Here is a 19,615-nt window from a genome sequence, read left to right as displayed (position 1 = left end):
ATCATCTATATTTTAAAGCGATAAAAAGAGCTATGACCTTGGGGATTAAGGTGTAAATAGCTGATTTTAACGAAAATTCTCTTCCTTCTAAGGGGGACTTGAGGAGGACCAGGTAATTCTGATTCTTTCCCTGAAAGTGCAGGCCTAGGTGAGAGTTGGCAAGAGACTGGTCAGATAATTTTTACAACCTGAGGCCAGGGAGGACAGAGAAAGGAGATTCAGCATTAAAGAACTTGGGTCTCTCAGCTTCAATCCATTATTTTTCAAGCCCTAGTTATTTTGTGTGTTTTTTACCCAAATTATCTCATTTGATCTGGGTTGCAACCCTGTGAGGTAGATAGATATCATTACTGTCAATTTATAGGTAGGGAAATTGGACCCTGATTATGTCATTATACCCCTCTAGGCCTCGGACAATGAAAAGGTAATGGGAGTTTTATTGAGACTTCTAGTCTTTGAATAAACTGAACTCTGGCTGAGGATCTCCTCCCGATTTTGTATACAACATCTCCTTGATTCCGCTCTGAATGAACGTATATCTTCTCATGATATACGGCCTGAGAACACAGAAGCAAAGAGCATTTTAAAGGGCACTCTGCTCCTATAAAGTTAATGGTAATTAAACCAAGTTTAAGGGACATCGAGATGTAGTAGTACTTGGGAGGTAATCGTTGGGCTACATCTGGTCCCTTTCGGCAGTGCCGCTGGAGCAGACAGGAGGATTTGGCAGGATCTGGTGTGTGTGTCAGGATGCGGCATTCCCACTGCTTAAGTCTGCTCTCTGGCCTTCTTCCCTCTGAACGAGGCCAACTGCTTTAAAAGGCAAGCAGCACAGCCTGGGAATCTGGGGTCTGGCAGCTGTCTGTTGAGCAGCCTTCCTTCAGCCCAGGGAGGGAAGCAAGGGCGTCAGGCCATGGGCTGCTAAGCAAGCAGGTCAGCAGGGCAATGACATGTGGAGGGCTGTGAGCCACTGGGTGATGAACACACTTGGGAAGTTAGACTCTAAACCGTTCCAGACCCTCGAAATACAGGAGCCACGCTGGCATAACCATCAGGGGACATGTCTGCTGATGTTCCGTGATGCGTGGCTCAATTTTGCCTTTATCCAGAGGGTATGTGGTGGAAAGAGCGCTGCCCTAATAGCAAGACATGGGTTCTGTCTTCAGCTCCACACTCATTTGCTGTCTAACTTAGGGAAGTCACTTTGCTCTCTGCCTCCCAGCTGACCCGTCTGCAGAAGAAGAAAAGAGGTCTCCTAAGTATGCTTACCGTAGTCATCTGTCAGTTCTGGAATCGGCAATGTGCTCCTTGCCCCTCTGAAAATCAAAAGTAGCCAGTAAGGCAGGCCATAAAGTGGTTGCCTTTTTCAAATAAGAAATCATGGTCCAGAGTGATTTGCTGAAAGTCAGAGATCTCCTAAGTCCTGGCTTACCACTCTTTCCAAGGCATAATCCATCACCACCTTGACTCACAGTGTGTCTTTGTTCCAGATAACTCAATTGGAGCTGCAGCTGGTGCCCAGGAGGAAATGAGCCAATTTGGAAGTGTTTCTCACTTCTGCAGATGAAGGTGCCTTGTATCATGGTAACTCGGGCCAGGAGAGGTACCTTTTCCCCAGGAACTCTCCCTGAGCGATTTCAGTGGCGGATAGAGCGGCTACTTTCTAACTTTGACAGGAGAAGCCTCAGAAGCTCCGCTTCAGGTGCTGATAGCTGGGCCCCACCCTGAGGACTGCTTCGGGCTTGCTGATCAGGTTTAGAATCTCCGGAGAGAAGACGTTCCGATGAGAAACCCGGCAGAGGATAACCACAAAGCCAATCACTCTCTCTGCCTTCTGCCTTTGCCTGTCTGCTTTGAGAAATCTGGCAGACTGGTGCGGGTGGGGGAGGCACGGGCTCTATTCCCACCACGGCTTAGCCCAAACAAACCAGCTGACTAATGCTGCTTTACCGCGTATTTCACTTGTGTCCTTTCTAATCCAGTGGAGTGATTTTTATCAACCCCGACGTAAACAAACATGGGAAGAACTCAGATCCTATCAGAAAGCAACAACTACTGCATTTAGAAAAATCACTTTTGACATGCGATCAGAATATTAGACATGTTACATTACCAGCGAAGCTCGTTACACACCCCTGCAGGATGTGTAGGCACTTGGTGTTACAAACCACTAGTCAGACCAAAAAAAAAAAACCCTATTTCTTTTAGGGGTACCATAAATGACAGCCTCAATATTTGAAGAAGTTAATGATATAATTTTTTTAAAAGGCGAGTATAACCCAAGAACAGTTACAACCAAGAATAATACTAATTTTTAGATACATTCACAAGTCAAAAGAAAACCTCTGTTTCATCCCACATCTTAGTTATTTGAGTTCACAAAATATGATTCTGGAATGGTCAGCTTAGCATTCAAAACACAGGAGCAAATTATTGACCAAAGCTCTCTGGTTTCTTGGGTTTCTGGGATCCATGGTAATTTATTACATAGTTTGAACACTAAAAAGATTAAAACATCTAACTTAACAGCCCTTATTCACGTTCCTTTATTATCTAACGTGGAGAAGAGCCACTCACGTATCCTTCCAAATTCCTTCCTCGCAGCGGGCAAGATAAGCACTACTGCTGGTTTGATGAGTCAAACAGTAGTAAGAAGGTTAATCACCATCATAATAATAATAGTGGTGAAAAAAACAAGGATACATGCCTTCTTGGTTCCCTCTCCTCTTTTCATTTCCCCTGCTAAAGGCTACAAGGCCTGCGTTGCAGTTCTATCTACCATTCAATGGGATCCAACACCAAGTCTAAGGCCTTGTGTTAACCAGGCCTTCTGATCAGAAGTCCCGGCCACAGTGTTGGTGGGAAACTTGAAAATGGACCATCTAATGAAAGCCACAGGACCAGAGAAAACGAATGGGTAGATGGAACTGTTGTTACTACTATTCTCAACACATCACGCCCTCCGCTAGAGCGGAATCCTCTATCACACTACAGCCACACCACTTAGTGGTGCCTTACACCAAAGGAGGTAGAGCCTACTTCCCTGACCCACGGATGCTGGACATGGCCATGTGCTTTCCTCTGGTCGACAGAATGGAGATGATGGTAAACAGAATGACCATTTTGAGCCAGGGCCTTACAGACTAAGAGTATCCTGCTGGCCTCACTTGGAATTCTGTAATCCACCATGAAAGCCATGCCCGGGGTGGCTTCTGGTACTGGAAGATGACAGCTTATGAAGCAAGCCTGGAACCCAGCTGAACCTAGCATCCGGAGTAGCTCAGGAGAGCCTGGTCAGTTTCAATGGCATTCGATCAAACCACAACCAACCTAGAGATCCATGAGTAAAACATAAACATCTGGGTTATAAGCTATTTGTTCGGTTTGGGTTTGGGCCCTGTAGCATTATTCCAATAATAGCTGATGGATAGCAATAGAAGAAAACAGCCCAAAGAGAAACATCTCAGCAAGGTATATAGCTTTGATGTACAAAAATACATTTATTTTCAACAATTTCAAAACCACTGTCTTTTTTTTTACAGTAGAAATATTCAAATGGAACAATAAAATCAAGAACAGTATATGTACATATACTGTATATATAGACATGACTCATGCATTTGTATTTCAGTATTTAGTACAAGTATTGCAATTGTCTGCCCCATTTAACCCTTGAAACAGAAAAGCAGGATCTTTAGAAGCACTTCTTATCCCGATCTATGCTGTAGCCAGTCAGACTTCTCTAGGTTGCACTCTCTCAGGGTCTCCCAGAGAAGGCGAATGATATCTCTCAAAGTTAACAGGTACAAAATCCGGCCTTTCCTCCCATATATATATATACAGTATATCGTTTTGTAAAACAAGTGTACTCGGGCTGAGCCTGAGAAGAAAACAATGCTTATGGCATGGCTTCGAGTGACCCTACGGAACAGAAGTGGTGTGTGCGAATGGGCGGAGGGGCCGGGGTGCTGGGAACAGGAGGGCTGGCTTTGAAAGCCGCTCGCCCCAGAGGCAAGAACTATCTTAAGGGAACTGAAGGCAGACATTTGACTTTAAGGAAGTTGTGTACATCTGACAAGCAAATAGCACAGCTTTGCTAAAATCATCTTTGACTAATATCGTGAAAGGCTAGCCCCCTATTTGGCCTGCAAGGGCTTACACAGATCTGTGATGCCGCAAATGCCACACCCCTCCCAACTGCTCTCCCTCCTCCTGGGCTGAGATGCACTCACTAGGCCTCACCTGGTGACCGGGGGACTTTTCTGAGCTCAAAATAGTGCCAGGATTCTCCAGAAGGATTATACCTTTCCATGGATTCCAACCAGAAAGAATAACTGCCCCTTATCTGATCTGCAGCCAAGCTTCTTTAGAGAAAACCCATCTTCTCAGGTTGATAAATATCCTCCACGCTTTCCTTCTGGAGGGGAAGCCTTGTTTCCTCACCTGCAGTCTGAAGTCTCTAGTGGGTTTCATCTCGCACCTTCATCTGGATCACCGATGGCACAGGGAGCCCCCCATGTTCTAGGATGTCACTCTAGTCCTTCCGTGACGACTTGTCCCAAAGAAGCCCTCCCCCCGCTTTATATACAGAAGCAGAAACCAGCTATGGCATGGACACGGAGATGCAAGAGTTAAGTGTGACAGACAAGTGGAGAGCATCCAGAACCCAACACATCTAGCAGGCCTGGGGGTTGGTCAGCTCTGAGGGTGAGTGCATAAGCCAACACACGCATCTTTCTTTTTTCTGTTTTCTTTTTTACTAAACATTAAATTATTTCTTAGGAAATAAAAAGCTATTTACATTTTCATTATGTACAGTAAGCCATCTGTAGCCTCGCTATTGGCATGCACGAGGCGGGGCCTCTTTCATAAAGGTGTGCACGCTTTCTGCAGCTTCTTTCACTCCCCACCAACTCACCTCCTGCACATCTGACTGGGAAATGTTCTGTGTTTTAGGGTGTGTGTGCGGGGGGTAGGGTGTGGGTGATGTGGAGGGGGGCATGGGAGGTTAATGAGAAGCCAACCCAACTTAAAAAAGTAAACAACAAAATAAAATTTAAAAAGAAGAACAGAGACCACAAGGAAAAAGAGAGTCCTCACACGGTCAGTGGCAGAATAAAGCAAGAAGGCCACGGGAAGATGCATCCTTTGCCCTTAGCACAAATGCAGCCATTTGTTCCTTTTGTCTCACTTTAATCAGCTAAGAATGCCTTCTGCCTCCCAAAGCTAAGCATCTGCCTGCTATTTATGAAGGGGCCCTTGGTAAACAAAAGGTAAAAAAGACATTTTCATTTTTCCATAATAATAGTCATAGTAATCATCAAAAAGAAAGTCAGAAAGATGGTTGACCATGTGGCTGGTAGGTGTTAAACACTAGTGCAGTTGGGGATCTCCTTTGTGCTTTCGCTGTTTGCAATGGTGGCAATGCCTCCTGCGGGGGAGAGAGGACAGACAGATGGAAAGAGGATGTCAATTTCACAAGGGCAGGGCTCTGTGTTTTATTTATTGCTATAGACCAAGGCCACGTTGAATGGGTGCTTAATAGGTTTTCATTACATGGGACACCTGGCTAGTCTATCCTACCAGCTCGCTGGCTTCTGTCACCTGTGTTTGAAAGTTTGCTACCTTCCACACCAGCGCATGAGGTGGGAGCAATGGTGTGTCCTCTTACACGCCACTGACGACAACAGTAAGAACTAACAAGCTAATGCATATTGCCAGCAATGGAGAGCTGGCCTCAAACCTCCCCGACTTCGACTCTAGCACTTTTGATCTTGGTCTATTTTTGAGGGAAAAAAAAAAAAAATCTGACACTTCCATGTGGCCAGAGCGGACAGCCAAATTTTAAAACACAATTGTGTCTCTGTAGCCAGTTGTTTCCCAGCCCTCCCTCCAGTCTGGCATGAGTTGAAGGACAGGCCACATGGGCTGACTGCCCTCACATTTGGAGGACAGAGGACACAGGAGCTTGGTGGTACCAGCACACATACCTATGACCCGGGTGTCCAGCTCTTTGTCCAGCAGTTCCTCGGGCTCGGTGAAGTCACTGAGTGTGATTTTGGGGGCGTTTTCACTTTGGCTGACTGACCCAATCATCTCCTGCTCCTTGTCGTGTTGGACTTGAGCATAGATGTTAATCCAGGGGATTTTCCTTTAAAAAATCAGATTATGATCACAGGGTATGCCAAACTTAGGCCACTAGGAGATTCTGGGTCATAAGGGGGAGGAAGAAGCTATTTGCAGAACAGGCCAACATCTAGGAAAGGGGCTGGTCACCCAGACACTGTAGCTGTGAGGCCAAGCAACACAAGGCCAGACACCAGATGCCCAGGGCAGATGTAAACCATAGAACTCTATGAGGAATGCACCTTCTTCTGGTGTAAACCAAAATAGGTTTGGGGTAAACCTATAGGTTTACCTGGGGTAAACCAAATAGGGGTCAACAGAAGGGCAATGCCATTGAGCAGATATGCATTAAAACCCTTAAAATACTTATCCTTTATTAGGTTTTTCAAGGAGCTGGACTTTGAGATGCACACGGTTATATCGCAGTGAAAAGACATCTTTTTCTAAGTTTGCATCAATTTAATCAGTTCACATTGGTTTCCTTTATGAAGAGCCAAGAAAGAAAAGGCTTCTAGCCATTGCTACTATCATCAGAACACCACCTGTGGGCCAAAGATCTTAAATACCTGGGTAGTCAGTTTCCTCATCTGCTCGATGGGAGTTAACAATAACTTCCTTGTACGATTGTGGAGAGGATTAAGGCGAGGATTAAGAGAAGCTAAATAATCTCCTTCAAAGACACAAAGGCTTAGGTTTGGAAATAAGACAGAAAGACTTAAGGTTGGAGGACTTGGAGGACCAGCCAGTTGAGACTGGAATTTTCTCGGAGGATTCATCTTCTGACCCCTCTTCATATCCCCTGACCCACTGGGTTTCAGGCCTGTAGTCTCCTGTGAATTCCTCTCACTCAGTGCTTCTCGGACTTTAAGTGCTTATTTCTTACCCAAGTTCTTGCTAATATGCATTTGTGACTCAATAGGTCTGGACAGGATGGGGTGAAATAGTGCATTTCTGCCCAGCTCCCAGCTGATGCTGAGGCTGCTGGTCTGAGCCCCAAACTTTGAGTTGCAGGAACCTAGTACATCAAACCTGTCCCCACCTTGGAGACTTGGAACCAGCTGTGCCCTCTTTTACACTCCTCCTCCTACTCTTTTCATGATGGTGTCCTTTTGTCCTTCGGAACTTCGCTCTGAGAGGCCTCTCCTAGCCACCCCACCTCTCCTATGAAAAATATAGAATTATGGAACAGTGTTTATGGAATAAATGAACAGGATGCTGGGTTAAGGATGACGTCAGAGGCAAGCCTGCTGACTTTGCTTCCCACGGGTGCCAGGTCTATATTCTCTGTCTTCTCTGCTGCACATGCAACAGAGCACCGTGCTTGGCACATGGTTCATAGTCAGCAAGTGTTTGCTGAGTGAATGAATAGATGACCTCAAAACACGTGCTCTTTCTACTTTCAGATACTAGATTCTCAAACAAAAAGACCACAGTTTTATCTTGAATATTATCTCTAGAAGAGACCTCTCTTACCCGGTTAAATGAGAGGGAAATCAGTTGAAAATCCAGACATTTCTTGAAGCTGATCACTAGCAAGAGTATTATTAAAACTTAAGGTATCTGACACCTTCCTCAATCCAGAACATTCTGTGCATTTCTGAAGAAGAATCACTCTGTTTCCCTATGACCGACCAGTGGTGTTTTCAAGCTTCTACATTCCTTTCCCTAATCCAAGCCCAATGAGGTACAGTATGGGGCATCCAATGAGGTTTGCTTGTAGCTAATTCATTATGAAAGATCCCAAAAGAGGCAGGAAACATGGGTGGTACCTACCACTCCTTCACATTTAGTTTTTGTTTCTTTAATGGTTGCTTTTCATACATTGAGAGAAGCGTCCTCATGACTCCTACTGGTCTAAACCAGCTTAACATAATCTATAAGGACCTTAAATGAATAGATCGCATGTGAGGCAGCAGATCCCAGGCTCTCTAAAATATGTATAATTAAAAATTCATGCTGGGGGGCGCCTGGGTGGCTCAGTGGGTTGGGCCTCTGCCTTCGGCTCAGGTCATGATCTCAGGGTCCTGGGATCGAGCCACGCGTTGGGCTTTCTGCTCGGCAGGGAGCCTGCTTCTGCCTCTCTCTCTCTCTCTGCCTGCCTCTCTGCCTACTTGTGATCTCTCTCTCTGCCAAATAAGTAAAAAATAAATACTTAAAAAAAAAAATTCATGCTGGTCCTTATTTCCCTCTCATCTAAATAGAAATGCAACCTACAGACTTAGATTTCTTTTAATCATAAAAGTACGTTATTACTCATGAATGGTAGGATCAGCTGTAATAGTTACCAGGTGTCAGAGGCGGTTAAACTCTTCCTGATCCCACAAGTTTGTGTATTTCAGAACTGTAGCCAGAGTTCACTGCCTCCCCCTTGCTGCTTTCCCAGCGATACCTGGGAGGATTTGAATAAATCCGCCCTTACAAAGATTATTCACTTTATTTCAATCTCTAAACAACAGGCAGAAAATCCTTTAACATTTTTCATAGAGGGGTGGAAGGGATACCACTTTATATCCTCATGTGCGCATTTTAAAAACTTGTCAAGTTATTTTACATCTCCTAACATGTGCACTTGAAGGAGCATGGGAGAATATCAGACTAAGCCCCACTTTTGCAGGTAAGAAACATGGGAAATAAAGAGATTTAGGGGTATTTCTTGGCCTACACATTTATATATGTTTTAATAAGAGAAGGAAGATGGATCAACCGAGTTGCCCCAAAAAACTTTAGCTTTTGTTTGTTCCAGCTCTAAGTGTTAGGAGACTGTGGGAGGAAATTTAGGTCTCTCTAAATTTTTTTAAAGCAAGTAGGCTTCAGACTGCAATGAAAGACTTGCTAAAAAAAAAAAAAAAGAAAGAAAGAAAGAAAGAAAGAAAAGGCTGGAAAAACATGTAAAAGCTCAAAAATTTTCTTGGGCAGCCAGGAAGAAAAAAAAAAAGAAAAAGATCTACAGTATAGATAGAAAGTTTTGTTGGGCAGAATTTTCAGATAATAAAAGCCAAGTCATAATGATTTCTAATTATCTTGTCTAAAACTTCAGAAAATAACTATTCAAGAATAAGATCAAATACGAGAAACAGGGTGATATTTATATAAAGGAATCTTGGGGCTCATGGTAGCTCTCTTCTTTTTCCTCTGTTACCTGACCATTTGGGGCACTGAGATTATTTTCAGTGCCTGGCACATAGTAAGCCTTCAGTAAATGTCTGTTGGATGAATAACTGGCTTAATGAGTAGATGCTGATGATTACACAGAGAAAGTGTTGGGTCTGAAAACTCACCATGGCCAGTGATCCGGAAAGAGAAACAGAGCTGCCCGTTCTCTAGATGTTCTGCCTGTTTGCTAGCCAGGTGCAGATGTTTAAGGTTAAATTAAATGAAGTTAAATAAAATTTAAAATTCAGTTCCTCAGTCATACTAGTGGTTACTGCATTGGACAGTATAGATTACAGAGCATTTTCATCACTGCAGAAAGTTCTACTGGACAGTCATTAAAGAAACAAAGGAGCCTCTGGGAAGCACAGATAAGAACCTGACCTTTACTCATCGGCAAGCCTGGCACCCTCCATAGAGCCATCATGAGAGTTCCAGGTGATGGGGAGGGCAAAAAAGACCGAAGAAATAAAAGAAGATCCAACAGGACCTCAACCAAAGGGCTTGAGCAATGGGAAGAAAACTTCCACAAAATGTGCTTAGGAAAGAAAAGGTAACAGGTGATTGTAAGTGTACTTAGTTGACTCTCCTGTTTACCCACTTTGAGTCGTGTTTGTTCCCTGTGGCCTTAGCTACACAATTCACTGTCAGGGATGCAGGAAGAGTAGGCTGATATTGGGAAAGGACAGGGTAGAATAATTCAGAGATGTCATTACCTGGAAGAGATTCAAGAAATCTAGTGTACACATTAAAGATGCCTACATTAGTAGGTTGACTGTCTAGAGAGTTTAGCAGCATTTGCAAGAGAACAGAAAACTTCCCAAGTCTCAGGGATGCCTTGCCTTAGTTAAGAGATGTCTGACACAAATACCCTTCTGTAGGACTTTTACTGGCCCTTGTCCTCAGCAACCATGAGAATCTAGAAGCCAGAAGGTGACACATTTGGTTTAGTTGCTCTTCAAGCTCCAGCAACCACTGGGCTTCCCCACAATCAAATCCTTGGTTGAATTAAAGTGTGCTTTGTATGGAACTGAAGTACATCCACAAATGGGTGTTGCCTTGACTAAACCATTTCTATATGGAATCTTTGTTCTCTGATGGTGATACGAGGGTTTGTTCCCATCTCCAAAGGCCAAATGGGCAGGTGGGTTCACAGGTCTTGATCCATGAGGATATGAACTCACATACTGGTCTATTAACTGAGTAGGAAGGTAACCCTCTCGGTGTCCTGATACGGAGGGTGTTGAAGGCTTCCTGCTAGTTACATAGTGCGGAGATGTGTACTGAGGAAAACCAGTGCTCTGAAGCCTGAGCTGTCCACGAGAGGGCAGCTAATGAGTCCTGGGGGAGGAGCACAGCCTTTACCATGGATTCCTTTCACAATCTAAAAGCATTACCTTCAATGTCTAGAAAGACTCCCAGGACCAAGTTTTGCTTCCAGAATGGTTAATGGTATTTTCACCCTAACCAGTCTTTGTATGAAGCACATTTCCATGCCACTCATAAGATTTTTTGAGAACCTACCATGTGCCGTGTTGTGATACAGAAGGCACCTTGGGAACTCAGGTTCTTGGTTATCGATAATAGCTTAGCATTGTTGATTACTTAGTATGTACCAGGGACAGATGGGACCATATTTAAACTGCACAGCAAGCCTATTAGGTATTGTTTTCTCCATTTTCCATATAAAGAGACGAAGGCGTAGGGAAACAGATTCAACTGCCCAAAGCTAAAAATGCTAAGTTAAAATTGGGGGTCTGTCTCATTGCAAAGGTCATACTCTGAACCAAGACACCTCTAGAAGGAAGTATGACCTTATTCTGTACTTAATGGTCCAGAATTATTGCTTTCAGTTCCATGTTTTAGTAAGTATCCTATTATTTCACCCCTTCTGTGGCCTTCAAACATAATTTCTGAGTACATGCGAAGTTTGGTTTTCCTGATCAATTGCCCTTTAGAAATAGGAAAAAGAGGGAAAGGGATAAAGGTGGAATATTTTTAGCATGCGAATTTACACAAGAGAGACCAGGTAGCTGCCACAGAGTATAAGAATATGTGTGTGTGTGTGTGTGTGTGTGTCCATGTTTGCACTAGATTTCAGCTGTATTTCCTCTATTTAACCACCCTGAATGGGTAGTAATCTGTAGAAAAGATCTCCTGACTACCTAAGACCTTATTTTAGAAATGTAGGTAAGGTCTGAAAATTCTTTGCATTTCTCTTAAAGAGAATAAATTTATTTCATAGGCTATCCTTTATTTTCTTGACTCAATATACCTATAAATTGGATAGAGTTCAGATTCTTAAACCCATTTATTCTTCAATCCTCAAAGAATAGGCATTCCTGCCTTCTCCTTCCCCCAATGCCAAACAGAGCTTCAATGAGAATTAATTTCACGTATGTGGTATGAGTTTAGGAATGGTGACTAAAGGAAGAATCAGCTCCAAAGGATCTAGCCCTGATATCAAAATTGAGCAATATTAGCACATACCTTTTAAATTTGTAGATCAGGAATACAGCCAGGCCGACAAACACCACTGATAAGAGCATAAGCATGGCTGAGCTGCTGTGGCCAGCACTGGAGTCCACCAGTGGAGCTAGGAGGAAAAAGCAGACAGCTCACTTGGAAGCTATTAAATGGAGGAAGTTCTCATCAGAGAAAGGAGGCCAGCTGATGCCTCATCCTTAAATCCAGTCTCCAACTGTCTTGTGCTGTGTGCTACCTGGGCATAGGAAGCTTGGTTTCAATAATGGAGATAGTGCCCTCAATCACAGCCTCTCAGGGTAAGTAAATTCCTCTGCTCTGCCAGGATAAACCTACTGTTTTTGGTGTAAACTGAGTAATGTGGATCTAGCTAGGGGGAGTAGAAGAGGGGCTCCAGTGCTCTTTCTCTTAGATGGCCTGAGTGCCTGCCAACATAATTATGGCTTATCCATTGGGAATTTTGGACTCAGTAGTCATGCAGTGTTTCATTCTCTTCCTTTAGACGGTTCTGCTAAAACACTGCTGGGTGGGCACATTTAGAACCTCCACAATCTGAAAAGTCTTAGATTAATAATATATATTTAGCAAATAGTCACTCCTGGAGACCCAGGAGGGGACACCCAATGGGACATACCTTTTCAAATTCCTTTTACAAATCAATCACTAGAGCTGATCTCTGTATCAATTTAGATTCATCTGTTGTAAATCAAAAGGAGTTTTCAAATTATCTCATGTGGCCTCCCAACCAAGATTCACGGAATTGGAGAACTGGAGAAATTAAGAGACCCCGAGCACTACCCACTATAATCCCAACTTGCAGATAAAAACAAACAAACAACAAACAAAAAAACAATTAAGTTGAAGCCCAAGGAAACTATAGATTTTCCCCCCAAGGTCATCCAGGGATTCAATAGCAAAGCCACTTCTAATGAGAAGGCTTCTTGCTACCACAACAGGAAGCCCCAAGAAAGATGTGATTAATCTTTCGTAACCATCACTACACACAAGAGCCCTGCCCACAAAGCTATTTTCAGGCATTTGTGGAGAAGTGTCTGATCATGATCTCCTCCCTTCTCTCCCCAGGCTAACAGATCACATCCCCATTTCCCCCTGGAACCCGGCAGGCACTCACCTAATGTCAGCTGCGTGACATACACTATGACTTGAACCCCTGGCTTCAGCTCAAACTGCACCAAGTTTTGGTTTAGAGCATTAAACAACATCTCTACAATCTGGAAAAAAAGAGAGAGAGAGGGAGAGATGCACAGGAGACAGGCCATGAGACAGTCTTCCCTCATGGAGCTAGAAACCAGGGTCAAGAGGCAAACAGTGACCAAGTTCAATCAGGACACTGGGTACTGGGACATCTTCATCCATCTGGTTCTCACAGCTCTCGGAGCCCTGCGAGGCCAAGGAAGCAGTTGGTATTATTTGCTATATGTTATTGCTTATGGAGAGTGGAGTGAGAGAGAGAGAGGTGAATTATAGTTGATAACAGGCCTCCATGTCTCATTCAGTCCCTGGATCAGTGCTTTCTCATCCACGCCTTTATAACTCACCGTAGCGTAACCTATTGTGGTTTCCAATGAAAGGACATCGACCCATCATTGGTTCTTTAATCTAATGAAGTACACACACAGGATAGGGTGGCCCCTGCCAGGATTAAAGTGGGGAAGTAGGTCCTCAGCCCACTCCTCTGCTTTTGCTCTTTTGGAGACAATGGGAGGCAGACATCAAGGCAGAAGCTGCCTTCTTTTTATGGGATAATTTTTCCTCTTTACTTTTCCCCAGCAAGTCTCGGAACACATAACACCGATTTAATCACTCTGTAATTCCCACATGAAAGCCGAGGCTGACTTGGGCTGTGGTCCCTAATTCTTATCTGGCTGGACGCGCCTTAACATCACAGCTGCTATTCATCACCGTAATTACCTATTTATCTAAACGAATGGATATTGTAGCTTCCAAATATAGTTCACACATGCCACTTGCTATTTCAGAATAAAGAGGTCTTATAAAAGTGATGCATGCATTGAGAAGCTGATTTTATCTCTGGCTGACTTGGATATGCAGCCCTGCACTATGACTATCTGCTTCATTTTCCAGAGGAGCAGACTGTGTCGGCATCTCTGTTGCCCGAGGACGGCTGTGGACGGCCGTAGGGATGAGGTGACGGCCAGGTGAGTACCGAAGGGACACAGAAGATGTCTGCACGACTGCCTCATGTGGGAGTAGATGTGTGCTTTGTGCGGACTCACTTTTTTCTACCTCTCTGACTTAGTGTCACAGGCAGGCAGGGAAAGGTGAGGCAGAGCACAGCCCAGGAGACCCAGTAGGAGCTGGGAGTGAGAGAAGGAAAACCAGCTCCTTTACTTCAGAGACTGGCATGCCCATCACAGGAGCTACATGCTCATTTGATGAGGATGGTAAACCACAGTCCCTTTGGACATGCTGGTTCCTTAGTCAAAACACGGTGAAGCAGTCCTTCTCTCTCCACAGAAGCATGTTTAAAAGCAGCTCATTTTCTCTCCTAAAGCAGGAACTTAGGTTGACCAGGATCTTTAAGGACAAGAAGCCTATTTTCCCAGATATAGACAGGGACACTCAAATCCCTCCCTCTCTCTCCAGTGTCCACCCCCCTCCATCCCCGGGGGGAGGGGCAGGTCACTGGGCAGAAGACCTGAGGAAGTTGCAGGAATGCCAACTGCTGGAATGCCTTCCCTTCTTGTGTGCCAAATGCTCTAGTCTGTGTGCACCTGGGCACCTTCTGGGCAAGCCTGCAGTTCCTCACAGCCCCAGGTTCCAGAAGATGGACAGGCCACTGGGCCAATGGGAAAAATCTCCCTTCCCTTTGTGGCTGGAGATGAGGTTGTGTGCCCTTTGACTGGGAGGTAGAAGCACGCAGTACCCCAGCCACGCATTCTCTCACTTACTTGTTCCAGGTCCTCTTCATTGCCTTTCCTTCTCTCCGTCAAGTTCTTGGGGGGAAGGATGAAGAGCTCTGCTGAAGTGGGGAGCCCAGGGAACACAGCCACCAGGATCTGGTCTTCTGGGACACCGGTTACCTGCAGAGACCACAGAGTGAGGCTGTGGACAAGCCAGCCTCCCGGAGTCCATCACAAGGAGCGGAATACACCCACGTACAAGGCTCAGGTGTGTGCCGCCTTACCCGACATGGGAGACACAGAGCCCAGGATAGATCCAGGCTTCCTTTCTGTTTCCCATTAGAGGTGCCATGATTAGTCTCACTACCTCCTCTGGCTCTTACACACTTTTTTTTACCAAAACTAAAATACTATAGCGGTTTTTAAAATATTGTTTGCTGGGAACACTGGCTAAAGCTCCTCCCATATTTTTCTTTTTTTTTTTCTGCACAGAGAGAGCTAGAGCTTCTGGTAAAACATGAACATACCGGCTGCAAGCAAGGAATAGGAGGTTATAAGCAAACATGGGGAAATGCAAATTTTAAAAAGAACAAGACAAGCAGCACAATTTTCACTTACTAAAGCAGGATTTTTGTATTAAGTTAAAATCGCTGATATTGGGGAGGCTTCAGTTAAGAGCTCTCTCATTTGTGGCTGGCAGCACGGAAAATCAATGCACATTGCCAGTTTGTTTTCCAAAGACTTACTTTAAGGCCATAAAAATATTCAGACCTATTCAGTAACTGTAACTCGGAGTGTTTGCCCTAAGGAAATGATCCAAAATATAGAAAAAGCCACAAACAGGAAGAAAAACATTATTTATAATAACAAATAAATGGGGAAAACTCAAATATGCAAAAACTTAAGTAAATAATGGGGTGATCACCCACCAGATAGAATGCTATTTTACCATTGTGATGATAATTAGTACAGTCAGCCAACATGGAAAAACACTTATGATCACTGCATTCTGATCTATTTCCTTACATTTCTTTGGTTACAGCCCTATAAAAATAGAAATGTATAAGCGTAAAAAAGCAAAATAAAATACTAAAAGTTGTGTTAAGATGCTGAGATTATGAGTGAGTTTTTTCCTATGCCTGAGCTTTTAGTAAAAGGATTATATTGCTTTTTGATAAAAACTTAAAGGAAGCTTCTGTCTGGAGGTAAATTCCTAAAGCAAACAAAACGCTGAGTTACCCACTGCCTGCTTTAGAGTATGGTTATTCTTCCCTAAGTGTCTCCTGAACACATCCTCTTCTTGTGCCAACTCAAATAGGGTAGTTTCTGATTTGGCAAAAACAAAAACAAAAACAAAAACTTTGCCTCCTCCAAGGAGTCTCCCCTGACTATCACCACTTGCAGTGACCTCCTCCAAGTTAGCCTCTCATGCCAAGCACTTCCAGATACCATGTCTACCACACTTCAAGGACTTCGATCATTTTGACTGTGACATGAATGTATCTGGCTGATATAATCTTTTCTCTGAAAGGTTCCTATGAATGTTTACTCAAACATTCCTGGGGGTCTTTGTGGATAGATCACTGTTCTGAAGATGCTTGCACAGAGTAGAGACCCAGTAAAGAGTTGCTGGATTGAATAGAAATGGAGGGGCTGTTTCGCATTGGCTCAGCTCTGTTTCCTACTCGGGAAGAGGCTCACAGATTGGAGTTCATTCTCAGGGATGTGGTAACAGTGAGAATACCAACTTGCAGGAAACTAATAAGTAACATTCAGACCTGAAAAGTCCAACAAACACAGAGGATCCCTTAGAACTGGCTTTGCCAAATGCCTTGGTTTCCTGCTAGAGGGCATGATCCCAAATAGCTGGAAGTTTTTGTGCTCAAGTCTATGGGGCAAAAAGGTCTCATCCCTCATCCTAACCAACCAGGGGAAGTAAGTCTTTGGAGACCATTCCAAAGGGAAAAGCACAGATAATCACCCAATGGAGTAGAGAGGGTAAGCCTGTGAGTGCCATTGCTGCACTGACCGTTCGTCCCAGGGAACAGTGGTCTCGGTGGCCGGGGCGGTGGGTGTCAATCAGTTAGTAACCTTGGGGAGACTCTGGGGCTATGTGTCTAGAGTCACTTAATCCCATCCGATATTTAATGGACAGGTCCTCGTGAGATTTAAGGCCCAGGAATCAACTGACATGGCTGATTATTATTTATTAGTATAATTATTACAATTACTAAGTTATTTATTAAAAAGCTAGTATGGTTTAATAAGCACAATCATGCAAAATACACACAATTCTGGATGTTTCACAGTCACAGGGATGCATGAGCAGTCACATTTCCATCCCTTTCTATGAATAATCTTTTTGTAAAAAGATTTAAGATGAAGATCATCCAGTAGACAATGTCCTACTGGAATGCTCTCTTGAATCATTCTCTTTTCCTTCTTCTTTTTCCTTTTTGTCAGTTCCCTCTTGAAGTCCTTCCCTGGCTCATCCCCCTCTGCCTTAGGGAGCATCAGCATTCACGTGTGCCCTGCCCCCCACCTCCTGGGGGGGTCTAATCACCTCCATACTTACAGCTCCCACATCTCTGCCTTTAGTCAGGGTACAGCCACTTGACCTTCAGATCCATATTTTCAATTCCCCTGGTTATTTTCACCCCACTGTTCCTCATGTGTTCCAAACTCACTTTAAAAAAATCACATAATTGGGGGCACCTGGGTGCCTTAGTCAGTTAAACGTCCAACTCTGGATTTCAGCTCAGGTCATGATCTCAGGGTCATGAGATGGAGCCCCATGTCAGGCTCTGTGCTCAGTGGGAAGTCTGCTTGTCCCTCTCCCTCTGCACCTCCCCCCACCACATGCTTGCTCTCTCTCTCTCTCTCTCAAATCAAGCAATCAATCAATCAATCACACCATTACTGCTCCTCAAGCATGTTTCTCTGACATAGTCCAACTAAGGACAAGATCATCTCCTCCCTGCTCTGGAATCAGAAAGATTCTCTTCCTCTTATTCCCACTACATACTATTAGTCACCAATTCTACTGTTCAATTTCTCAAGTAACCTTTGAATCCTTCCTCATCAAGATTTTGTTACCTCTGGTCTAGAGAACTGCAATAGTGTTTTAACTGGTCGTCTTTTGTGAAATTTCTCCCCCACCTATTCACTTCTCTCTCCTACAGCCCATCCTCTGTACTGTTACCAGAATGGGTGTCTGAATATAAATCTATTGTCAGCAGTTTTTGCTTGAAGAAGAAAGAGTTTTTCCAACTTCCTGTGCCCACTGGGTATCTGTTGGACCCCTGCAGGCTTCTCTGATACTTCTTGAGCTGCCCTAACCATGCTAGCTCAAGTCTAGCTACAATGGCCTTACAACTTGTAGACTGGGTACACTAAACTCTGCCATTTCCCCAATATGCTGTACTTTTTCAATAGTCCATGGCTTTGTGCATACTGTTCCTTCTACCTGAATGACACCATAACCTTTCTGTTAACCATATGTATCCTTTACAACTGAGCTCCAAGGGAGGAGGGCAAGATGGTGGAGAGTAGGGGACCCTATTTCAATGAGTTCCATGAATTGAGCTGGATATCTATTAGACCACTCTGAACACCCACCAATCAGCCTGAGATATAAGAAGATATATCTGGATCTCTACAAACAGAATATCTCCGATGGTTGGTTTTGAGGTGTGAAGCAGAGAGCCGTAATTCTGTGGACAGATACTGGAAGACAAACAGAAGGGGAAGGGAGCTGTCATAAGTGCTGGCACGGGGAAGATGGAATAACACAGGAGTGTAAAAGTGTACCATGCTGCAGACCAGGCACAGACTTGAAGACCAGCAGTGGCAGGCAAAGGACTTTAGGACAGCCCCCCAGGCTGAATCCTGGAGCTGTGGGGGCATGTGTCTGGCCTGGGGACATCTGGCGGTTTTGGAAGCACAAAGGGCAGAGACGTACTTGGACCTAGAAGCAAGGGCTGGGAAAGTTGCTGTGGGGCACACAACCCAGGACGCTGTGTTTTTTTACCAGCACAGACAAAAACAAAGTCAGTGTGACCTGGAAGGTCTTTCTGGAGAACAAACTGTGATTTCTCTGTTCTGAGACAGAAGTTTGGGTACTATCACTTCTGCTCTGACTCTTGGAAGTGATGCAGAAAGCTGCCAGCCAGAGAAAGCCACCAGAGAACAAAATCCCCCCAAACTGGTTTTCACTGAGCCCATCTCCCACACAGGAGGTAGGGCAACTCTGCCCAAAAAGGGTTGCCTGAGTAACAGCATGGCAGGACCATCCCACAGAAGACAGGCTGGAAGAACAAGAGGCCGCCAACCCGAAGGTCCCCATAAAACAAGCACATCTTGCTTGGGTAGTAGTCAATAGTTTGGACTCTGTACATTCCCTCAATGCCCCCTCAACAGAATGACAAAGAGGAGGAACACCCAACACAGGAAAAATTCAGAGATTATGACCTCTGCCACAGAACTAATGTGTATGGATTGAAGCGAGATGTCAGAAATAAACTTCAGGGTAACAGTTATGCAGCCAATAGCTAGGCTGGAGAAAACCATTAATGGCAACATAGATTCTCCAAGGGCAGAACTGAGAGCTGATCTGGCAGAACTTAAAAATGCTATCAGTGAGATCCGATCTAATCTAGATACTCTAACAGCTAGAGTAAATGAGGCAGAAGAACAAATTAGTGCTCTAGAAGACAACCTGATAGAAAAGAACGATCACAAGGAGGCCAGGACCTGACTGATTCCCTCAGGAATACTACCAAAAATTCAAAGAATAAATAATACCTATTCTCTTGAAGCTGTTTTAAAAAAGAGAAACAGAAGGAATATTTCCAGACTCTTTCTATGAGGCCAGCATTACCTTGATTCCAAACAGGAAAAGACCCTTTCAAAAAGGGGAATTTCAGACCTATATCCCTGATGAATATGGATGCCAAAATTCTCAGGAAGAC

General features: G+C 44.2%; 1 protein-coding gene across 4 annotated transcripts in view; it reads right to left on the bottom strand.

The window, feature by feature from the left end:
* Nucleotides 1-3,592: 3,592 nt before the first annotated feature.
* SORCS3 (sortilin related VPS10 domain containing receptor 3) overlaps nucleotides 3,593-19,615 on the bottom strand; it is a 583,502-nt gene continuing 567,479 nt past the window's right edge. For all 4 annotated transcript variants that reach the window (XM_044240465.1, XM_044240466.1, XM_044240467.1 and 1 more), the window contains 5 exons: nucleotides 14,694-14,825; nucleotides 12,893-12,992; nucleotides 11,767-11,872; nucleotides 5,991-6,151; nucleotides 3,593-5,431 (listed from right to left, as the gene is read on the bottom strand). In XM_044240465.1, coding sequence (XP_044096400.1) covers nucleotides 5,367-5,431; nucleotides 5,991-6,151; nucleotides 11,767-11,872; nucleotides 12,893-12,992; nucleotides 14,694-14,825 — 564 coding nt within the window. In that variant the 3' untranslated portion in view covers nucleotides 3,593-5,366. The remainder of the gene's footprint in view (nucleotides 5,432-5,990; nucleotides 6,152-11,766; nucleotides 11,873-12,892; nucleotides 12,993-14,693; nucleotides 14,826-19,615) is intronic.

Source organism: Neovison vison, chromosome 2 (assembly GCF_020171115.1).
Source record: "Neovison vison isolate M4711 chromosome 2, ASM_NN_V1, whole genome shotgun sequence".
Taxonomy (NCBI): Eukaryota; Metazoa; Chordata; class Mammalia; order Carnivora; family Mustelidae; genus Neogale; species Neogale vison.
This window is presented reverse-complemented; position numbering and strand designations above follow the sequence as displayed.